The 24,284-nt window shown below is 42.9% G+C and overlaps 2 protein-coding genes and 1 pseudogene across 2 annotated transcripts in view; 2 read left to right on the forward strand and 1 right to left on the reverse strand.

Annotated features, from left to right (window-relative positions):
- The first annotated feature begins 542 nt into the window (after positions 1–542).
- On the forward strand, positions 543–12,019 carry LOC139385179 (CUB domain-containing protein 1-like; annotated as a pseudogene).
- On the reverse strand, positions 5,639–9,231 carry LOC139405824 (transcriptional repressor CTCF-like). Its single transcript, XM_071148258.1, has 2 exons — positions 8,982–9,231; positions 5,639–8,109 (listed from the first exon to the last, which is right to left on the reverse strand). Exons 1-2 carry the CDS (start codon positions 9,226–9,228, stop codon positions 7,319–7,321), a joined length of 1,038 nt encoding a protein of 345 aa, XP_071004359.1. The 5' UTR covers positions 9,229–9,231; the 3' UTR covers positions 5,639–7,318.
- A 2,713-nt stretch (positions 12,020–14,732) lies between the features above and the next one.
- Positions 14,733–24,284, forward strand: part of LOC139390924 (RWD domain-containing protein 1-like) — a 21,037-nt gene continuing 11,485 nt past the window's right edge. The window contains exons 1-4 of the mRNA XM_071138326.1: positions 14,733–15,039; positions 15,477–15,542; positions 15,732–15,862; positions 20,897–21,179. Coding sequence (XP_070994427.1) covers positions 14,967–15,039; positions 15,477–15,542; positions 15,732–15,862; positions 20,897–21,179 — 553 coding nt within the window. The 5' untranslated portion in view covers positions 14,733–14,966. The remainder of the gene's footprint in view (positions 15,040–15,476; positions 15,543–15,731; positions 15,863–20,896; positions 21,180–24,284) is intronic.

A 24,284-nucleotide genomic window follows, 5' to 3' on the forward strand; every position in this document is an offset into this window, starting at 1 on the left:
TGAGACCCCCAGACGCTCCATGAACGCCCTCCAAACTTGGGACGTGAACCGGACCCCGATCAGAAACGATGTCCTCAGGCACCCCGTAGTGCCGGAAGACGTGGGTAAACAGGGCCTCCGCAGTCTGCAGGGCCGTAGGGAGACTGGGCAACGGGAGGAGACCGTTTCGAAGGACTTCGAAAACCGATCCACAATGACCAGGATCGCCGTGTTCCCCTGAGACAGGGGAAGGTCGGTGAGAAAATCTACCGACAGATGTGACCAAGGCCGTTGTGGAACGGGGAGGGGCTGTAACTTCCCTCTAGGCAGGTGTCTAGGAGCCTTACTCTGAGCACACACCGAACAGGAGGAAACATGAAACCTCACGCCCCTCGCTAAAGTGAACCACCAGTACTTCCCCCTAAGACCCTGCACTGTCCTCCTAATTCCCGAATGACCCGAAGAGGGTAGAGTATGGACCCACCGGATCAGTTTGTCGCGAACACCAAGTGGCACGTACCTACGTCCCTACGCAGGACACTGTGGGGGCGCAGGTTCCAATCATGACGCCCGCTCGATGTCCGCGTCCACCTCCCATACCACCGGTGCCACCAGACAGGAAGCCGGGATTATGGGAGTAGAATTAATGGACCGCTCCTCAGTGTCATAGAGACGGGACAGCGCGTCGGCCTTAGTGTTAAGGAAACCCAGTCTATAGGAGATTAACCTAAATCTGGTGAAAAACATGGCCCACCTTGCCTGACGAGGATTCAATCTCTTCGCTGCCCGGATGTACTCCAGATTACGGTGGTCAGTCCAGATGAGAAAAGGGTGTTTAGCCCCACTATCGTATCCTAGCAGCACATCCCTTTGTTCTTTTTTTCTACAATCTGTAGGAGCAGTTTGGTTTGTAATGATATAGCTAGGTAGGCAGAATAATGTTTAGTCAAGCACCCAGAAGTTGTGGTACACATCTTATCCCAGTGTCAACAGTGACAGCTGGACTGTAATAGCTGTACATGTAACAGCGAGGGACAAATAGGGCTTCTGTCATGCTCTGACCTTAGAGATCCTTATTATTCTCTATGTTTGGTTAGGTCAGGGTGTGACTCGGGTGGGAAAGTCTATGTTTTCTATTTCTTTGTTTTTGGCCGTGTGTGTGGTTCCCAATCAGAGGCAGCTGTCTATCGTTGTCTCTGATTGGGGATCATATATGAGTTGTCATTTTCCTTTTGGGTTTTGTGTGATCTTGTTTTCTGTTTAGTGTTTTTTGCCTGACAGAAATGTTCGCTTACGTTTTCACGTTTGTTATTTTGTTTGAGTGTTTTTTGAATATTAAAATCATGAACATTTTCCACGCTGCATCTTGGTCCACTCTTCATTCAACAAACAAGATTCGTTACAGCTTCCCAGTAACATCTCCATTGTATTTTCTGACACTTCATCAACATATCATTGTCCCTCAGCATTTGCTGTCCTCAAAGTGACTTTACCGGAAGGGACGTCATCTTCGGAGTTGCTCTCTCCAAACTACCCAAATAGTTTCCCTGACGATGACCTGATGGAGTGAAAGTTTGTGGTCCCTCCCAAACACAACACTACGGTTGTCTTCCTGGGTCAGACCCAGCCGCTGTGCCTGAAGAAGGAGCCGGCCGTGGAGTATCACCATGGTAACGGTGGTTCGCAGTGGTGAAGAAGCTGTCGGACCTCCAGCCGGCCAAACGCCGGGACTCCTTCTCCCTGATCCTAAGGAACTGTGAGATGAACAGGATTGGAGAAGGCTCCACTGGTCGGAGGCTTTCTCTCCATATTGAGAAGACCAACCCCATGTCTGACTGTGAGCTGAAGCTGAACTCTGTCATCCAGGAGAAAATCTATGTTCCCTCAGGGAAAATCTCTCAGTTGTCCTTCTAGGACTGCCCATGTCAGGAGCTGCTACTGACCGCCATCATAATCATAGGTAACTAAGGCCTAACTAGTAACCCTGCTCTGCTCTAAGTTATATAACCATAAGCATTATTATTAACACTATGTTGCTCGCCCAGTCACTAACTTCTCATTGTGTTGGTCTGGCTTGACGTCATAGAAGAATAACATGATATACCGTTCAACATGTGTGTGACTGTGGCCTTAAGCCCTAACTAAACAATTACTGCAATTCAATGCTACATTTTTGGCTTCCCTTACACTTGAAACAATAGTGTGACAGAGTGTGACAGACGGAGTGTGACAATTAGGATGAACAAATACTTTGTCCTTCTTTAGATCCTAAGGAACCACAAACTCATTGTATATATTCAACTTTATTTTGGTTTGTATCCTTTAACTCTTCTCCATTTCTCAGTGCCGTCAGTGGAGGGACTGCCCAGCAGCAGCAGCCCCTGTCCCTCTGACGGTGCCCGTCCTGGAGAGGTGTCTTCCCGCCCCCCTGGGCAGGGTCACCTGGATCCTCCGTCCCCCTCAGCATGGCACGGTAGAGCTCCTGCCCACTACTGGCAACCTCAGGCAGTCCCTGCTAGAACAACCCTGCAATAGCTCTGTCACTCTCACCGTGGCCGAGGACGATGACGGCATACACAAAGTCCTGGTCCACACCAAGCCATACACAAAGTCCTGGTCCACACCAACGTGTCCATCACAGCTTCAGCCTCGACCATGAGAGGGAATGAGAGGTGGCCATTCTCTCACCCTTTACTCAACATCTCCTTCACCAGGGAGATTGAAGGTAATATGTTTTAATTAATGGTGTAACTGTGCTGTTATTGTGAAGTGGAAACGCCTAGGAGCAACAACAGCTCAGTGGTAGGCCACACAAGCTCACAGAACGGAACCCCAGAGTGCTGAAGCACGTAGCGCGTAAAAATCGACTGTCCTTGGTTGCAACACTCACTAACAAGTTCCATACTGCCTCTGGAAGCAATGTCAGCACAATAACTGTTCGTCGGGAGCTTCATGAAATGGGTTTCCATGGCCGAGCAGTTGCACAATGCAAGATCACCATACACAATGCCGAGCATCGGATGGAGTGGTGTAAAGCTCACTGTCATTGGACAGTGAGTGGAAAGGCATTCTCTGGAGTGATGAATCATCCTTCACCATCTGGCAGTCCGACGGAAGAATCTGGGTTTGGGGGATGCCAGGAGAATGCTACCTGCCCGAATGCATAGTGCCAACTGTAAAGTTTAATGGATGTGGAATAATAGTCTGGGGCTGTTTTTCATGGTTCGGGCTAGGCCCCTTAGTTCCAGTGAAGGGAAGTCTTAACACCACAGCGTACAATGACATTCTAGATGACACTGTGCTTCCAACTTTGTGGCAATGTTTCAGCATGACAATGCCCCGTGCACAAAGCGAGGTCCATACAGAAATGGTTTGTCGAGATTGGCGTGGAAGAACCTGACAGGCCTGCACAGAACCCTGACCTTAACTCCATCAAACACGTTTGGGATGAATTTGAACGCCGACTGCGAGCCAAGTCTAATCACCCAACATCAGTGCCCGACTTCACTAATAATCTTGTGGCTGAATGGAAGCAAGTCCCTGCAGCAATGTTCCAACATCTAGTGGAAAGCCTTCCCAGAAGAGTGGAGGCTGATATATCAGCAAGGGGAGGACCAACTCCAAATTAATGCCCAGGATTTTGGAATGAGATGTTCAGCGAGTGGGTGTCCACATATACTTTTGGCTATAAAGTTACATCTTTAATAAATTGTTTTATATAAAAGTAGCACTGTAACTGCAAATATGTTATTCTCCCCCTGATGTACACACAGAGAGATACATTGTCACGGTATGCCCAAAGCAAGGAGTACCAACTCTCCTGGCCACCCCTATGTGGGAATGAAGTCCTACTCCACTGTTTCCTGGATCGTCGATGTCCCCTCTAAGCTGGAAGCTCACCTCATGTTCGACAACATCAGCCAGCCCAAAGTGCAGCAACCGCCACACGGGCATCAGGTACAACCAGAAGAGGATGGGTACCCCTCTGAGACGTCCTCTCTAGGTTTTTTCATTCTTGGGAGTTTTTCTTGGCCACTGTGGTCCTGCTTCTTCCTTGCTTGGTCTTGGGGTCCAGGCCGGATTACTGAAAAGCACTTTATGATGTGCTGTAAATAAATGAATGTGATTTGATCAGGGTGCAGATCCTGGGCTCCCTGGAGATGTACAGCTGGCGGGAGGACGAGGAGGCAGGCAGGAAGATCAATGTCTCAGCGCGCTTCTACCTCAACATTTCCAACTGTATGCCTGAGAGAGGAGATTTCAGCGTGCTCACACAGATCACACTGCACAAGGATAAGAGTGATTGACCGACCGTGTGGACCAGTCATCATGATAAGCAGTGTTGTTCTATCTCCTCTCACTCCCTTCTTCCTCTGGCCCTCTCCATAGGTTGTTTGTTTAAAGTGAATTTGAAATTGCAGTGAAAATCTAACGCTCAATGTTTCTCAGAATTTCTCTGATATTTTGTTCATTCTGGTCTTACTACACTGAGTATACCAAAAATTAGGAACACCTTTCTAATATTGAGTTGCACCCCTCCATTTTCCCCTCAGAACAAACTGAATTCATTGGAGCTTGGACTCACTCAGTGGGTAGGATTATGCAGCTGCCTATGGCGGCAGATTGACGAGGGTGGCATTTTATGAGCTAAACTGACCAAACAATGACAATTTTTCTCAACCAGTGGCATATGGGATTTTTAGGTGAGCGTTGATGCCACCCTGTGATAAGCAGTGCCTACTTTGCTTGTCCATTCCCAGTGAGTTTGTCCAGGGTTCTGTTGGAGACACATCACTATGGCTCTGTATCATCATTCCGTCTAAACAATGATCTGACATGAGTCATGTAGCAGATATAGGATATGGTAGAACGAGTATGTGGCCTTTTCTGTAGCCTACAGACTGGAGAGAAAATGTATGATAATGTAATGTGACGGACACTTTTTTACATCATGCAGGTTTCTCCCATCAAATAGCCTAACCTAAATGGCGCTCAATCAACAAAAAAATGCGCTGTAATGTTAACAACATATCCTAAAAACAGGACAGGTCAAAGTTAAATGGACAATATGAAATGGACAATCACAACTGTTGTCCAGGAGTTTCAACCCATTGCCGTGATCAGTGGTTTCAAGTTTGTATCCCTCCATTTTTGACAAGCTGATCATAGCGAAAAAGTACTTTTGCATTTCACGCTGATAATCAGAACTTAAATAGCCAAATTGATTAGTCACAGGAATCCGTACTAATAAAGCCAATGCAACGGCCTGTTTTACAAACAGTGGGCCTAGTACATGGATGGGAATTCATCCAATTCCATTGGGGGCCACATGGTAGGCTACACCCCAGTAAGCACGAGCCGCCATCTTTTGGAAGTCTTTTTTTTGGTCCTGTCATCATTTTTTGTGTTTTACAAACGGTAGGCTTACCAAATAGATGGGCATTCATAGAATTAAATTTCAGGCAACACTGTAGGCTACACCTCAGTGGGCTTGGAAGCACGGACCAATGCCTTTTGGGTGACCTTTTTTGGTGCTGGCTTTTAAACTTTTTTTTTTCACTTACTGGGAGTATTCTAGTTTTGTGGTAGCAACATTTTTTGGTCTTGTCTAGGGCGTGGTGAAATTATTCTAATCAAATGAGAGACTTTTAGATTTCTTCAAAACAATTGAACTTTATTATTTAATTAGTGCAGTAATGGAGTTGGTCAGTAACCACCCTGGAGGTGATCCCTGAGAACTCAACCAGCGGGACTAAGCCACAGCATTTTATAGCAAAGTCCAACCTCCTGGATGTTCATGACAAATCACAGATGAGAGAATTTATACAAAGGTACATTGTGCTCTCATGCAACAGACATCACGATTACATCGCAACAGGTTTCTGTCTCAAGGTCGTTTACTGCTTGTTTATACAGAAATAGTAATGTAACATAGACACTAGGTCATTCGCTCAAATGATTTAAGTTCAGTGTTCATCTGCATGGGAGAGAAAAAGGAGATTGGGTCTCCCTGGCACCGACATACAGGCACACAGACACTAATCATGGAATGGAATGTCTTATTACCAAGCCATCGTAAATCTACTGTCAGCGTTAAAATCTCAGCGGCTCCTCTCAGACTCAGTTCTAAGAACACTATTCTGCTGCCTATTAGATATAACAGTCTGAATGTACCAATATAGGGATACATTCTAATATTAAAGTAATGTGATTAACATGTTGTAATTCTACGACAGGCGGCAGAACGACAAGGACCGGCCCTGGTTGAGTCAAGTTGGCTGGATGTCCTTTGTGTGGTGGACCATTCTTGACAAACAGGGGAAATTGTTGAGCGTGAAAACCCCAAGCAGCGTTGCAGTTCTTGACACAAACCAATATGCCTGGCACCTACTACCATACCCTGTTCTTGCCCAAGGCTTAACAATCATTCTTTAACCTGTCTTGTCCCCTTCATCTATACTGATTGAAGTGGATTTAACAAGTGACATCAATAAGGGATCATAGCTGTCACCTGGATTCACCTATGTCAGTCTGTCATAGTGTTCCTAATGTTTTCTATAATAAGCATTATCAGCCTCCAGATTTGAACCATTATGTTAGTGAGTGGGTTGATAATGGGATATCAGTGAATACTGACCTGTGTGTGTTCCTGTTCCTAAGACCTGCTTCTGACCAGCATTCTGAGTGTGGTGGCAGCTCTGCTGGTTCTCATGGTGGTTGTGTTGGCTGTGGTTTGTGTGGTGATCAAGTAAGTGAGCTACCTTTTCTCTAGCCCTTCATGATAAATGTTGGGATGGTTTCTCAGACAGATTCATCCCCAAGAAGAAAAAGTAACAGGAGCAGCACCTATTTGTGGTTATAATTTTTCCTTTTAAAATAGAGCTTAATATCCATTGAAAGTGCTGGTCTGAGAAACCAGCCTTTTGAGTACATATGGTAACTATGCATTAGAAGGTACACTCTCCATTCAATAGTTTATTTGATATAAAAAAAACTTTTCAGGATACACATTGGGCCTCACTCAGGCTTCCTTTACTAGGATATGGAACTGTAACATTTTACCAGTCATTTCTTCAGCAAAAACTGCTGTAGTGTTTTAATCAAGTTTGATCACGAAAATATAGGCTACTCCTCCCTCACATTCATTGTTTTTACAATTTCAAAATAAAAAAAGACTGCTTGTAAAGGCTCAGGCTGCAGGTCATAGGCCCAGGTCGGGGCGGTCTTCAATTTTCAATCCTGATCAAGAGTCCTGGTGTGTCCTCTTATGCAATGTCAGACACTGGCGAGTATCGAAAACGTTCCTTACACCCAAGACAGCGATACAGTTTGTGATTGCTCATATGCTCTTCCAGCAAAACCTCCTCATCCTCTGTGAAGCATATACCACAGATGTAACAAGTGATCCTGTACTTGCAACATGAAAATGTAGATGTTCTTTCAAACTTTCTACAGATTCAAAGGTTCTTCCGCAGATACCACACCGAGATAGCTGTCTATGTCTATGGGCATGAATCACTAGAGACGTCATGGTGATAAAAGGTTTTGCACATATTCTACAATGACGAACAGCATTACTGGGGATAGGGGATTTCAAATGGGACAACACTGTGGATTCTCTGACTTTAGTACAGACTCCTGGTCCAACTTCTGTCTGTGTACTCTTTGACTTGAGTGGAGGTCCTTCACTCTCCATCCAATCAACACTATCACCACTCTCAATCTGAGTTTCAGACCAGTCTGAATTGACTGCAGATGGGGGCTGAGAGTCACTGTCACTGACATTTTCTGTTTTAATCTGTTCAATTTGCATTGTGGTGCTGGGTAGCTCATCCCTGTCTGTGTTTTCTTCACGTTGGGTTAAAACTTGGTAAAGATGTGAGGACTGACTTGGGTTCTGATTACAGTCACCTTTTACTCTGGCAGTAGATATGAAGGCTTCTGTATCAGCAGAATCATCAGTATCATCAGTATCATAATCCATCGCTTGAAGCTGCTCTTGTCCCTGACTGATGACCCATAGCTCCTCCTGTTCCACTTTAATCTGAGAAGGTTCCTCCTGCCCCAGACTACAATCCTGCTGCTCAGGGGAAACTTCTTCAGAGATGGAGAGAGTGAGCTGCTGGAGGTCTGTGGGGAAAAATAACATGATATATTTAGCTAGTACATTCTAATGCTGAGATGCTGGCTTACAAGAAATGTGTTCTAGCCAGATGTAACTTTTGTGTTGGAAACTGGAAGTTTCAGTACAGTTGTATAACTGCCTACAGGTCATTTGTTAGTACGACATAGTGTGATATTTTTGTGTAGGTAAAATAAGTGATGCGAGAAAAGGCGATGCAAACGCTTTTATGAGCAAATATTGATATAGTAAACATCACATCTAAGTAAATTTGGAGTCACGAGATGATATGGTGTATGGTCGTCTATGACTCGTGAAACCATGCAGTTTATTAGGCAACAGATTAAATAAATTATGAATTTCACAGGGTGGTGAATAATATCGAGGATCTTATTCTGATGACGGATGCTTGACAAATAAAAATATTCTCGCTATTTTCCATAATAATCTCATGTAGACTAGTTTACCCGCACAGCCTGTAGTGTAGGCTATATGTGAGCTGTTGGCTAGAACACACGTGCCAAGACCAAAGTAGACATATTTGCTATTTAACAGGACAATGTTTGTGACGAAACTATTGGTAGAGTTGAAAATGTGATGGAAACATATAGAACATTTGATTTGTATTCGGTACATGAAACCTTAAATGAAAAAGTACACTGTGTGCACTACGTCGTCACACACTCCGTTTGGTGGAAACACTACTAGTGGGGAAAATTCGAATTTTCTTCATTCTGATTTTTGAATGAAAAACGCATGAAAATCTGTCTCCAATTGGATTACATTTTTGCTAGTGATGACTCAAATTTAAATGCTCAACATGCATTAGGTATCTGTATAAAACAATGGTTGTTACGGGCTTAGCTAATAAGTAACACACCTTCTAGTCTCTGTAACTTTACTTCTGGTTTAAGAACGACATCCAGCAGCCTCTGTAGCCGGGCGTTCTCTTCTTCCGAACGGGACATTTTTTCCTGGTACTCTGCTATCGTTCGGTCTTTCTCCTCTTTTGAACGGCATAATTCTTGCTGGTACTCTGCTATCGTTGTTTCAACTGCCCCGAATAGCTCGTCGACAGCCGCTTTTAATCGAAGCAACATTCTCAATGATTTTATGTTAGGCAACATTTTTGTTTGTTATCTAGCTGAGTAGGTGCTAGCAAGTGTTGTTTTTCCTGTTCCACGCGCTCTTTTTCGAAACACATTTTTACACTATCACCACCTGCTGGGGTGGAGTGTTGTGGAGATAATTTATTTTATTTTATTTAACCTTTATTTAACTAGGCTATTTGTATTTTACTTGTACTGTAGCTAGTCTATATTCTATAGCTACACTCCTAGGTATTTTCAATTACAAAAAAATGGTAATAAGGGATTACTTGTATGTATGACATTGTTGTCATGATAAGTGAACACATACATTTTTTAAATTTGATTTATTTCACCTTTATTTAACCAGGTAGGCCAGTTGAGTAATTTTCTCTCTTTACAGTAGCCTACTTTGCATGTGATGTGTTTTGATCTCCCTCCTGTTGAGTAGGAAGAAGAAGAGACCGTTGTCTCACCAAGTGTCCATCTACAACCCCAACGGGACCAGCTTCCTGCCAGATCACAACAGGAGGTTCCCCAAATCACGAAAAGACCGAGTCCCACATCTATGCCTCGATCGAGGACACGCTTGTATACATCTCCTGTGAGACGAGGCAGAGATGGGTGTCTATGGAGACCAGGCTGTGGATGTGTACCAGAGCTTTACTGGGCCCACAGAGACAGAGCCCCTCTCTCTGGGGACAGTCCAGAGGTGAGCATCTACCAGCCTTTTGTGCCCCCATCCCATATTGCCCCACCCGTCCCCATCACATCACAACATCAACTGTTCAGAGGAGACTGTGTGAATCAGGCCTTCATGGTTGAATTGCTGCAAAGAAACCACTATTAAAGGACACCAATAATAAGAAGAGACTTGCTTGGGCCAAGAAACAAGAGCAATGGACATTAGACCGGTGGAAATCTGTCCTTTGATCTGATGAGTCCAAATGTGAGATTTTTGGTTCCAACCACCGTGTCTTTGAGAGACTCAGAGTAGGTGAACGGATGACCTCTGCATGTATGGTTCCCACCATGAAGCATGGAGGAGGAGGTGTGATGGTTGGGGGTGCTTTGCTGTTGACACGGTCAGTAATTTATTTAAAATTCAAGGCACCCTTAACCAGCATGGCTACCACAGCATTCTGAAGCGATACGCCATCCCATCTGGTTTGCGCTTAGTGGGACTATCATTTGTTTTTCAACAGGACAATGACCCAAAACACACCCCCGGGCTATGTAAGGGCTATTTGACCAGGAAGGAGAGTGATGGAGTGCTGAATTAGATGACCTGGCCTCCACAATCACCCGACCTCAACCCAATTGAGATGGTTTGGGATAAGTTGGACTGCAGAGTGAAGGAAAACTAGCCAACAAGTGCTCAGCATTGATGGGAACTCCTTCAATATTGTTGGAAAAGGATTCCAGGTGAAGCTGGTTGAGAAAATGCCAAGAGTGTGCAACGCTGTCATCAAGGCAAAGGGTGTCTACATTGAAGAATCTAACATCTATTTTGATTTGTTTAACACTTTTTTGGGTACTACATGATTCCATATGTGTTATTTCATAGTTTGTAGAATGTAGAAAATAGTAAAAAATTAAGAAAAACCCTTGAATGAGTAGGTGTGCCCAAACGTTTGACTGGTACTCTGTGTGATTCACTGGAATATCTGATAATCTATTGTCTGTCAAAGAAGCCCACATTGTTTGATACAGTTGATAATGTCATGTTTTGGCTGTGGGCACCTTTGCACTGCATAGGGAAAGTGTAACTTTTTATTTGAGCAGCACCCATGCTAAGTTTTTATGTAAAAAATATTTGCTTTCAATTTATTTGAAGGGTATGTAAAGAATGTTGATTTTTTTTCACTGAATGTTGTAATTTTTTAAAATGTAGTTTGAACAGTAAGGACCAGTTTCATTGATGTAGAAAAACCTATTCTTGGACTAAAAAGCACTTAGTTTCAGTTGATTTCTCAGTCCTTTTTTAAGGAATAGGTTTAATCTGGGTCCTGGAAACCGACCCTCAACTTTTAAATAATCTTACTTTTGAATGAATGATAATGGAGATGAACATACTTTGTGTATTTGTATATTTAATTCAGTTTACAGCGAATGTGTCGGAAGATAACGTAAAGGTAAACATTAATTGTCATAAATCAACAAAAGAAATCACACACACTAAAATCATTGTTTATTCGTCATATGCACAAGATACAGGATAAACGGTGAAATGAAATGCTTACTTGCGAGCTTCCTCAACATTGCAGGAATAATAAAATTAGTGGTAAATCTAGAGCACTCCAAAATACTATGTCAGTAGTTAAAAAAATAAGTAAAAAGATATATACTGTGAATATATATGTCAGTGTACTGTTATATTTAAATATTTGTTTACCTTTATTTAAAACGGCAAGTCAGTTAAGAACAAATTCTTATTTACAATGATGGCCTAGATATAGTGGGTTAACTGGCTTGTTGAGGGGCAGAAAGACAGATGTTTACTTTGTCAGCTTGGGGATTCGATCTAGCAACTTTTCAGTTACTGGCCCAAAACTCTAACCTCTGGGCTACCTGCCGCCCCTACAGGTAGTAAGTGAATAGTGACTAGTTAGGAGCAAGGTAGAGCGGTAAATAATAAATAAGTGTGTGTGTGTGTGTGCGTGCGTGTGTGTGAGAGGGAGAGAGAAGTGGGAATGCAGAGATTCTGTGCAAATAGTCTTAAGGTGCAGGTGGACGGCAGCCAGGGGCTATCTGTTCAACAGACTTATGGCCAAGAAGTAGAAACTGTCTCTGATGCTCTTGTACCGCATGCCAGGCGGTAAGGGAGTAAACAGTCCATGTCTGGGGTGGCTGAAGTCTCTGGAAATCTTCCGAGCTTTCCTCAGACACCGCTTGGAGTAAATTTCCTGTAGGGCTAGGAGCTCGCCACCAGTTATGGACTGGGCAGTTTTCATCACCCTCTGTAGATCCACGTCCGAGGGCGGTTTGGCTGCCGTAGCAGGCGATGATGCAGTCAGTCATGATACTCTTGATGCAGCTCCAAGGTCCGCTAGAGGGCACTATTATTATCCTGACATCAAATAATAGCGGACTCTAGCGGACCTTGGGTCTGCTCTCAATGGTGCATCTCTCTCTCTCACACACACACACAATGGCCTTTTCTCATTTGGGTAAAAGTCCATCCTCTTTCCTCCATCCTCTCTCCTCTGTGACCCGGAAACCGATAAGTGGTTGAGTGGTCGAGGAGAGTGCCAATTCATTAGTAAGCAAATGGAATGGAGTGTCCTCCTCTTCTCGATAGCCACCTTTCATCGGAGGTTAGTCATGTGTATCCTATCTGTAGTCCTTCGCAGAAGAGTTTTGAAATTTGCCAAACCCCTTTGAATCAGCTATTGTTTTCTCGAAGGACAAAAGCATGTAAACGTTTAAAAACGATATGCTGCTTATCCTTTTATCTTTAAAATGGCTTGCACAGCTATCTAAATTTGTTTTTATCACTTTACACATTTATTTTACGATTCCACCCCCTGTAAACGCAATTTGCCTGATGACGTGCAGTGGAGAAGGACTGTCCCATTTCAAACAAGCACATTTCCGTTCACTTTCCCTCTCCTTGCCTCCTTGCCTCCTCTCCTCCTCCTTTTGTCACGCTTGTCGAAATGATGACCGACCGACCGACCGACCGACCGACCGACCGACCGACCGACCGACCGACCGACCCGTGACGCTACTACTGTGCACACAGGAACCTAACTGTAGACAAAATCCCACACCAGAAAGTGGGAAAAAGGCCTGCCTAAATATGATCCCCAATCAGAGACAACGATAAACAGCTGTCTCTGATTGGGAACCATATCAGGCCAACATAGACATACAAAACCCCTAGACATACAAAAACGCTAGACATACAAAAACCTAGAGTACCCACCCTAGTCACAACACCCTGACCTAACCAAAATATATAGAAAACAGAGATATCTAAGGTCAGGGCGTGACACCTTTGACCTTTTTTAAACGGAGGGGACAGAGGACCAGTGGTATAGAGGTGGTATACTCAAATTTTTGTAATAGAAAAACCACAAAATTGGATGTTCTAAGTCCATAACTATGCTTAAACCACATCATAAAACCAGTTTTAAATCTAATCATTTTTTATTTCTGAGTGTAGTTACCCTTTAATTCAAGTGTGCAGGCACCTAGCACTGTTTGGCTAGCTTGTTTCTGTAGCACATGAGATGGAGTTTGCAAAACAAATGACCACTAGATTGATGCAAATAATCATGATATCATTCTGCCATTGGCTATATTTTCCCTGTTCCTTAATTGTTTGAAACCTGGACATTTTACTTCATATTATGAAGCAGGTCTTACCATTCTTCAAAGTAGCCTATAGCCAAAATTCCACCATAGAAACATGGAGGCAACCATTTTATAAAGACTTCCTCATATGCGTTCTGCAGTTCTGTGGTTTCTTTCAACTTTCTTTCATTGTCTAGCAGCCAAAGGCATTATCCTAGTCATATTAGAAACCCATCCCATGATAGATGCTGCATCTTTAGATCTCCTCTCTTTCTAAATATCTAATGGATATTTTAATCTCTGTCAATGTGCGCATTTAAGAAAGGTGTTTTCCTGCAAATTGTAGTTAGGAACATTTGCGTGTAGGCCTTACTGCTGTGTGCACATTGCTGCGCCTAAAATATGAAGGAATACTAGTGTATCAACATTATAAGCTAAACATTCTGATCTGTTGGATCAGCTTTATTAATTGATAAGGCGTATCCCTCCATTACTTTGTATACCCAATGCACACTGAAAAATAAGTGTGTATATGGTAATACAGCGTATACCCTCCACTACACCACTGCAGAGGATGGAGGAGAGAGGATGCAGGACTTGAGCAAACCAATTGCAAAAAGGCAAATGACTACAGTATGAAGGAAAAGGCCAATGTCGATGGCCCTTTAAGAATTTACTAGACTATTGAAGAAAAGTATAAAATATTTCATACATGATAACCGAACGAATAATACTAATGAGTAGATAATAACCTAAGAGGTTTGAACGGAAAATGTATCCGTATCTAATAGATATAATTGCATAATTAGTAATTCAATTTAGTAGACATTGTCAAACCAACCTTCTGTGATTCAGAGTGAGAACTAAAAAGGATTGCCGATGTAGTCGATCAACAGTGGGCCCACAGACAGATATTTCAGTGGATGCATAAATGTGAAGCATCCGGTTGGCGTTTCCACTCACTACCAAATGTAGTAGTGAGAGGAAGCCCACTGGCGCGCAGTGGGAGAAGATGGAACGAGATGTATTTTGGCCGATATTCTGCAAATCTTCTCATAAATTAAACATTTGATCTCAATGCAGTTTTCTGTTCCAAAAACTAGAATATGTTATGAACAGAACTGATTAAGTATTGTAGACTTCGCACTTTGTTTTACAAAATCACGCTGTTTAGAAGGAGTGCAAAGGCGAATTGAGTTATTGCACACGTGCACTTCACATAGTAGGCGTTTCCTGACGGAAATATGCCCAAATATACTAGAACGCGCCAATAGGATTTCGCTAGCGCATGCTTGGCTCTGCCCGCCTCCTTGCTTGTTCTGCCCACTATGACTAATTTATTCCCATTGGAAACGACACGTTGTGGTCTATCTCGGTTTTATAAACATCTTTGGTGGGCCCTTCTGCTTCGAGCACGCACACGTCTGTGCCCAGTTGGATAACTTTGCTAGCTCATTGATGGACCATAGTAGAAGAAAATGACAGATTACGCCGAGGAGCAGCGAAACGAGCTGGAAGCTATAGAGTCAATTTACCCGGACTCGTTTACAGGTGAGTTTTCTGCGAGTCTGTCTCGGTTGGTTTCCAGGCTGGAGAACGCTAGCTAGCTAACTCAGGTTAGCATTGTGGTGCCAATTTAGCTGGCTAGCTAGTTAGCAAGCCAACAACTCTCAACATCTAGGAGAAATTGTTTTAGCTAACGATCACATAATGAAACGCCCTCGATCACCACACTCAAAGTTAGTCAGTGCCACTGCACTGTTAGCTAGCTAAACAAACTCAACTGCACTGACAGTGCCACACATCTTACCATTCAGGCTCTCCAGTAGGTGAGTTGATCATAGTTAACATCTTCCACTTTTCAATAGTGAAATAATTTTAGAGCAACGGGATCCACTTTCTGTTCGAACTGTTTGCTTTTCATTAATTTGCATAACACTGATGTGACTGCTGTGCTGACTTTAATATTTGTTTTGGCCCTCCTGTAGTGCTATCAGAGGTGCCCACCAGCTTCACCATCACTGTGACATCAGACGCAGGGGAAAACGATGAAAGTAAGCAGTAACCTATCACTCTCTTGCCCGAGTCTTGTGTAGATCTGTTGTGCTACACAAAGCTTGGTCCCATATGACAAGTCAGTCGAGTTGGCTAATTAAAGCATTTACGGATCTGGGACCTGGCTAGTGTTTTACTACATTTATTGTTTGTTTATTTGTTAACCTAATGCCTCTGTGTTATTGTAGCGATTGAAGTGACGCTACAGTTCACCTATGTGGAGAAATATCCCGATGAGGTGCCGCTGTGGGAGATATACTCCCAGGAGAACCTGGAGGATTCAGACGCAGAGGGCATCCTCACCTTACTGCAGCAGCAGGTCTGTTACACTCATGTGCACACACACTCACTCATAGGGCTGTTACGGTGACTGTATTACCGCCACACCGAGTCATGGTGGCAGTCAAATTCCATGTGACCGTTTAGTCACTGTAATTAGGCTTCTCCAAGCTCTGATGCTGCTCATGGTCATTAGTAGCCTATCAAACTTGATAACTTCCTTGTACTCTGCACTCTATTGTCCCTCAAGTCACTCTGACATCAATGCAAATGTAATCGGAAATCAAATCAAACACTTCATGAGACCCCGTGAGCTCATGTTGCGCAACATTTCTATAGGTTATGCAGTTGCATGAGAAAACAGTGATGGCCTCTTAAATAGAGGATCCCATCAGCTTTCAATAGGCTAGGACTACTATATTTATTTCTCAACCTTCCTAATATTAAGCACATTGCTTCTCTATAAAACAGGAGTATAGCCTACCTGGGTGGCATGAAAATGAACCACGGGAAAAGCGTCCTCCATTCGCTATTTAAGTGCCTTTGTTACATATATTTTTCCCGCTGCCCCTGTTTCGAGACAGGTGCATAATTCCAAATCAAAACAAATTTCACATATTATTTAGTATATGTAAACACTAGATTAAATCAAGAATAGTGTGATGGGTGACAATATTAGCCAATCACTTGTGAATGATATCTAATCACTTGTGAATGATATCTCATCACTTGTGAATGATATCTCATCACTTGTGAATGATATCTCATCACTTGTGAATGATATCTCATCACTTGTGAATGATATCTCATCACTTGTGAATGATATCTCATCACTTGTGAATGATGTTTTACATGCCCGTAACCAATTGTGCTATTTTATTTAACTTATTTTGTACATAATGTTGCTGCTACTGTCTCTTATGACCGAAAAATAACTTCTGGACATCAGAACTGGGATTACTCACCATGAACTGGAAGAAGCTTTTTCCTTTAAGGAGTCCGACGAGAAAGATCTACTACTCCCCCGGAATAGACCCAGATCCCAGACATTTGTGTGAAGAAAAGACAGAGGAAAAGGGGATGCAGATCGGGCTGCCTTTTGCGAATCTGTAGGCAAGCGAGTAAACTCCCACTGCCATCAATTGTACTTTCTGACGTGCAATCATTGGGAAATAAAATTGATAACTTACGATTATCCGTGACATTAAGAACTGTAATATCAAATGTTTCACTGAGTTGTGGCTGAACAACGACACGGATAATATAGAGCTGGAGGGATTTTCAATGCACCGGCAGAACAGAGAAGCTACGTCTGGTAAGACGAGGGGTGGGTGTCTTTTTGTCAATAACAGCTGGTGCGCAATGTCTAATATTAAAGAAGTCTCGAGGTATTGCTCGCCTGAGGTGGAGTACCTTATGATAAGCTGTAAACCACACTATCTACCAAGAGTTGTCATCTATATTATTCAAAGCCGTCTATTTACACCACAGACCGATGCTGGAACCGCACTTAACCAACATTATAAGGCCATAAGCAAACAAGAAAATGCTCACCCAGAAGCGGTGTTCCTAGTGGCCCGGGACTTCAATGCAGGCAAACCTAAATCAGTTTTACCATATTTTTACCAGCATGTCACATGTGCAAGCAGACGGACAAAAACTCTAGACCACCTTTACTCCACACACAGAGATGCATACAAAGCTCTCCCCAGCCCTCCATTTGGCAAATCAAAATACTTAAACTTACATGCATAATACCTGCTGTTAACTTTTAAATGATTGGAATGAATTATCCAAAGAGAGTATAAAGATTTTTAATTATATCCTCCTCATTCCTGCTTACAAGCAAAAACTAAAGCAGGAAGTATCAGTGACTCACTCAATATGGAGGTGGTTAGATGACCCGGATGCAACGCTACAGGACTGTTTTGCTAGCACAGACTTGAATATGTTCCGGGATTCATCGAATGGCATTGAGGAGTATACCACCTCAGTCATTGGCTTCATCAATAAGTGCATCGACGACATCGTGACCGTACGTACATATCCCAACCAGAAGCCGTGGATTACAGGCAACATCCGCAACGAGCTAAAGGCTAGAGCTGCCGCTTTCAAGAATCGGGACACTAATTTGGACGCTTATAAGAAATCGCGCTATGCTCTCAGATGAACCATCAAACAAGCAAAGCGTCAATACAGGATTAAGATTGAATCCTATTACACTGGCTCTGACACTCCTATGTGGCAGGGCTTGAAAACTACAAAAGGAAACCCAGATGCGAGCCCACCAGACAAGTTAAATGCCTTTTTATGCTCACTTCGAGGCAAGAAACACTGAAGCATGCACGAGAGCACCAGCTGTTCTGGATGACTGTGATAACGCTCTCGGTAGCCGATGTGAGCAAGACCTTTAAACAGGTCAACATTCACAAAGCAGCGGGGCCGGATGGATTACCAGGACATGTACTCGAAGCATGCACGGACCAACTCGCAAGTGTCTTCGCTGACATTTTAAACCTCTCCCTGACTAAGTCTGTAATACCTATATGTTTCAAGCAGACCACCATAGTCCCTGTGCCCAAGGAAGCGAAGGTAACCTGCTTAAATGATTACTACCCCTTAGCACTCACGTGTGTAGCCATGAAAGGCTGGTCATGGCTCACATCAACAGCATCCTCCCGGATACCCTAGACCGACTCCAATTCGCATACCGCCCCAACAGATGATGCAATCACACTCCACACTGCCCTTTCCCACCTGGACAAAAGGAACACCTATGTGAGAATTCTGTTCTTTGACTACAGCTCAGTGTTCAACACCACAGTGCCCACAAAGCTCATCACTAAGTTAAGGACCCAGGGACCAAACACCTCCCTCTGCAACTGGATCCTGGACTTCCTGACAGGCCGTCCCCAGGTGGTAAAGGTAGGTAACAACACATCTGTCACACTGATCCTCAACACTGGGGTCCCTCAGGAGTGTGTACTTAGTCCCCTCCTGTACTCCCTGTTCACCCACAACTGCGTGGCCAATGACGACTCCAACGCCACCATTAAGTTTGCTGACGACACAACAGTGGTAGGCCTGATCATCGACAACGATGAGACAGCCTATAGGGAGGAGGTCAAAGAACTGGCTGTGTGGTGCCAGGACAACAACCTCTCCCTCAATGTGAGGAAGACAAAAGAGCTGATCGTGGACTACAGGAGAAGGCGGGCTGAACAGGCCTTCATTAATGTCAACGGGGCTGTAGTGGAGCGGGTCGAGAGTTTCAAGTTCCTTGGTATCCACATCACCAACAATCGATCATGGTCCAAATACACCAAGACAGTCGAAGAGGGAACAACAAAACCTTTTCCCCTTCAGGAGAGGGGGAAACGGTTCTACAGCTGTACCGCGAGAGCATCCTGATGGTTGCATCACTGCCTGGTATGGCATCTGACCGTGAGGCGCTAGAGGGTAGTGCGTACGGCCCAGTACATCACTGGGGCCAAGCTTCATGCAATCCAGGACCTCTATAATAGGCTGTGTCAGAGGAAAGCCCATAAAATTGTCAGACTCCAGTCACCCAAGTCATAGACGACAAGCGGTACTGGAGCAACAAGTCTAGGACCAAAAGGCTCCTTTATAACTCCTTAAAATTAAGCACATTTATCTGCTTTACAATGGGTGTAGACCCTAACTGGCATACATACACAACGCAACGCATGAGTTTCAGTTTTGGGGAAGATAATTTTCACCATGTAAAAATGCACCTTTTATAATAAAAGCATTACATGCATGATTGCATTTGTGTTCACTTTTGGGAGTTTTTTTTTCCTGCTAATGGAACATTTGCCGTGTGCATTGCTGCGCTTATAATGTGAAGAAATAGCCTTTTAAGCTAAATGTTCTCATTTGTTGCGTTAGGCTCATTGCTTAAGACAGTTTTTTTTAAGCTAGTGGTTGTATTAATTTGGGCTCTATTGCATCCCACAACTGTCCCGGACTATGGAATATGTATTTCTTGCACAGAATAGGTCAATTTTTGTACTATGGGGATAGTAGATTGACATAGTGCTTTTGCTAGTACTTTTGCTGTTCGTTAGGCCTACTCATCTTGTTGGCTGACGAAAAGTAAATGTGGACAGTTCTTCCAATATCTTCAATATGCTTCTCGGAATTCGATAAGGATGCGCACAGTTGCGTCCCAGGTGTCTGTCTTCACTTGTAGCGAAGAGGTGCTTTGGCACGCAGCCGGTGAAAGGGAATCATAATTATTATATGCAGCCCAAGGGTATAACGGCCACTGACCACAAAAGGCATACATTTATTTTAGGGGCATTATGGCCACACGGGATGCAGTCTGGAAATTCGAGGCATTATCAAGTGCTTGTCAAATTGTGAAAGAGACTGAAGTGTGTACAGCCTACGCAAAAAAAAAGTGGAGCTCATGCCTTTCATGCAACTTTTTTCAAATCATCATTAGTCGCGTCATGCAGCCTTAGAATGTATTAAAAAATCAAAACATATAACCCAACATTTTGTATCACAACTAGTTACATAAATAACTCAAAATTAAGCATATAGGAGTACCTGTTTCTTTTGTTAAACGCGCATCACAGAATAGCCGTGTGTGCGCGCTCCCTCAAATAATTTGGAGAAAATATCATTTTTTATTGAGCTTTGTTCAATTGTATTCTTCATACTATAAAATGCCACGGAATTCTTAGCAAATGCTAAATGAACTACTGTAGCCCACAGCCATATGGCATATCCAGATCAGGGCCTAACATAAGGACAATGCAGAGAGTATGCTATTCTGTTCTTCTGAAATAGACTACATTTTCTTCATGTCATGTTTCTTTAGACCTGTCTAAAATGAATGGATTTATTGTGATGGTGAAGGCTATAATACATGGATTTATTATACTTTTAAAAGTGTAGTTCTGAAGGTCTGCATCAGTGGATTGTAGGCTGCATCAGTGGATTACTGCAGCTCTGTATGTTTGTTTGTCCTTCTGTCTCTCTCCGTCTGTCTATTCAGCCTTACTCCGCAATGAAAGGGCTTACGTCTGTGTTTTTATTTTTCTAGGCTGAGGAAAACCTAGGAATGGTGATGATATTCACCCTAGTTACAGCAGTTCAGGACAAACTGAATGAATTAGTCGACGAGATAAAAAACAGAAGAGAGGAAGAGAAGAGGCGAAAAGAGGAGGCAGCGGAGGAGGCTGAGAAGGTGCTCTTCCAAGGAACAGTGGTCACCATCGAGAACTTCCTGTCATGGAAAGCCAAGTTTGAGCTGGAGATGGCTGAGTTGAGGAGGAAACGGCAGAAAGAGGAGGAGCAGCAGCAGGCTGGGAAGATTAAACTCACAGGTATGTCTATACCACCCCCAAACCCCTCTTCATCCCCAACCATCTGGATTAGGGTTGAATAATGGGAACCTGGTTACTGAGACTTACTGGGATTTACAGCCCAAAACCACTCCCTTTTCCCCCCAGGATAAATAACTGAGACACTGGTACATTATTTTAAATAATTTATATGAACAGCTTGGCGTGAAATGGAACTAAGTGATATGCGAAGTCTAAATCAGTCTTCTCTATGGCCTCTGTATGATAACTCCTCAGTGTTCAGGGTGGGGACAGGCAACCCATCTCCGTATGGAGAGCAGTTCACAGTGCATGTAGACCTATCATCTCATCATGGTAAATGTTCTTCTAGTGATAGGTAGGCCTACATTTGCTGCAGCATAGTCTATGCTACAGTAATATAAAGACCTAGGTCTAATTTACCCATCAACATCTGGTTTTCAGGGGTCACCCTATTTATTATTTAATTTCAGCTGCTGTTTTAAAACAGCCTATCACTTGAATATCATTGCACTCTCTCGCAGTCTCTCTCTCTCTCTCTCTCTGTCTCTCTCTCTCTGTCTCTCTGTCTCTCTGTCTCTCTCTCTCTCTGTCTCTGTCTCTGTCTCTCTCTCTCTCTCTGTGTGTCTCTGTCTCTCTCTCTCTCTCTCTCTCTGTGTGTCTCTGTCTCTCTCTCTCTCTCTCTCTCTCTGTGTGTCTCTGTCTCTCTCTCTCTCTCTCTCTCTGTGTGTCTCTGTCTCTCTCTCTCTCTCTCTCTCTCTGTGTGTCTCTGTCTCTCTCTCTCTCTCTCTCTCTCTGTGTGTCTCTGTCTCTCTCTCTCTCTCTCTCTCTCTCTCTCTCTCTCTGTGTCTCTGTCTCTCTCTCTCTCTCTCTCTCTCTGTGTGTCTCTGTCTCTCTCTCTCTCTCTCTCTCTCTCTGTGTGTCTCTGTCTCTCTCTCTCTCTCTCTCTCTCTGTGTGTCTCTGTCTCTCTCTCTCTCTCTCTCTCTCTCTCTGTGTGTGTCTCTGTCTCTCTCTCTCTGTGTGTGTCTCTGTCTCTCTCTCTCTCTCTCTCTGTGTGTGTCTCTGTCAAATTCAAATTCAAATTCAAGCTGCTTTATTGGCATGAAAAACATTGTGTCAATATTGCCAAAGCAACAATGTATACAATATACATTGTAACAAAATTATAAATGATAGCAAATAATAATACAAAATTAAATACAAAAATAATAACAATAAAATGGTAACAGTCTACAGTAAACATTAATAATTATAGTAATAACAATAATAGTAATAATAAGTAAGTTACTGTTTACTATGCAGATGTTATTATTCAGTGTCCCTCAGGCTATGGCAGGAAAATACATATTTGGCTGCAAGAGGAGCCATTGCTCCTTCGCCCATGAGTATTCTTAGTTTTTCCTCTGGGTTCAATTTGTAAAAATGTGGAATATATGTAGTCATTTCTGTGAATAATGAATCTCTTTGTGAGGAATATTTATCACAGTAAAGGAGAAAGTGCATCTCTGTCTCTACCTCCCCTGTCATGCAGTGACCACATACACGCTCCTCTTTGGGTAGCCATGTCTTTTTATGTCTGCCGGTTTCTATTGCCAATCGGTGGTCACTCAGCCTGTACTTGGTAAGGATCTGTCTCTGCTTCGTATCTCTGACAGAGTAGAGATAATCAGCCAATTCATATTCTCTGTTTAGGGTCAGATAGCAATTTAGTCGGCTTTGGGATTTTGTTTCGTTTTTCCAGTATTGTAAATATGATTCCTTTGATTGGTTCATGATTTTGCTTATTGGAATTCTTTCTTTTGAAGCAGTGCTGGTGTCAGCTTGTTTGGTGAGGTCCAACACCAGCTGACTGAGAGGGCTCGTTTCTGGGCTCAGCTCTTGGGCTTGAAGTGCTTTAAATTGCAGACTCGAATTTGGACTTGAATTTAGATGTAGCCAAAATTTTAATGATCTTTTCTGTATTTTCATTATTACTGGAAAACGGCCCAATTCTGCCCTACATGCATTAGTTGGTGTATTTCTCTGGACTCTGGACTCTGGAATTTTCCGACAGAATTCTGCATGTAGGGCTTCAATTGGATGTTTGTCCCACATTTTAAAATCCAGTTTATTGAGTGGCCCCCAAACCTCACTTCCATAAAGTGCTATTGGTAGGATTACACTGTCAAATATTTTAGTCCAAATTCTAATTGGGATGTTGATTTTGAATAATTTCATTTTTATTGCATACATTGCTCTGCGGGCTTTTTCTTTGAGTGCCTTCACTGCCATATTAAAGTTTCCCGATGCAGATATGGTCAGACCAAGGTAGGTGTAATTTTTAGTGTGTTCAATTAAGGTGTTGTTCAGGGTGAATTTACATTTGTGTTTCTGACATCTGGTTTTTTTTTGGAAAATCATGATTTTAGTTTTTTGGAAGTTTACTGCCAGGGCCCAATTATGGCAATATTGCTCCAGAATATTAATGTTTTGTTGAAGACCTTCTTTGGTTGGTGATAGAAGTACCAAGTCATCAGCATATAGCAGGTATTTCACCTCTGTGTCAAATAGTGTGAGTCCTGGGGCTGGAGATTGGTCCAACATGTCTGCTAATTCATTGATATAAATGTTGAAAAGATTTGGACTCAAATTGCAGCCTTGTCTCACACCTCGACATTGTGAAAAAAATTCTGTTCTTTGGTTTTTGATTTTTATTGCACACTTGTTTTCTGTGTACATACATTTTATTAAGTCATACACCTTACCACCAAGCCCACTTTGTAGAATTTTGTAGAATAGCCCTTCGTGCCAAATCGAATCAAATGCTTTTTTAAAGTCAATAAAGCAAGCAAAGATTTTGCCCTCTTTTTTTTGGTGGACGTGTTTTTTAATTAGTGTGTGTAAGGTGTATATATGGTCAGTAGTGCGATGGTTAGGGAGAAAGCCAATTTGACATTTACTTATTACATTTTTTTCTTGAAGAAAGGTTTGAATTCTTGAATTCAAAATGCTACAGAAAATCTTTCCCAAGTTACTGTTGACGCAAATTCCCCTGTAATTATTGGGGTCTGATTTGTCTCCACTTTTGTGGATAGGGGAGATGAGCCCCTGGTTCCAGACATCAGGGA

Source organism: Oncorhynchus clarkii, chromosome 3 (genome assembly GCF_045791955.1).
Source record: "Oncorhynchus clarkii lewisi isolate Uvic-CL-2024 chromosome 3, UVic_Ocla_1.0, whole genome shotgun sequence".
In the NCBI taxonomy this organism is placed as follows: domain Eukaryota; kingdom Metazoa; phylum Chordata; class Actinopteri; order Salmoniformes; family Salmonidae; genus Oncorhynchus; species Oncorhynchus clarkii.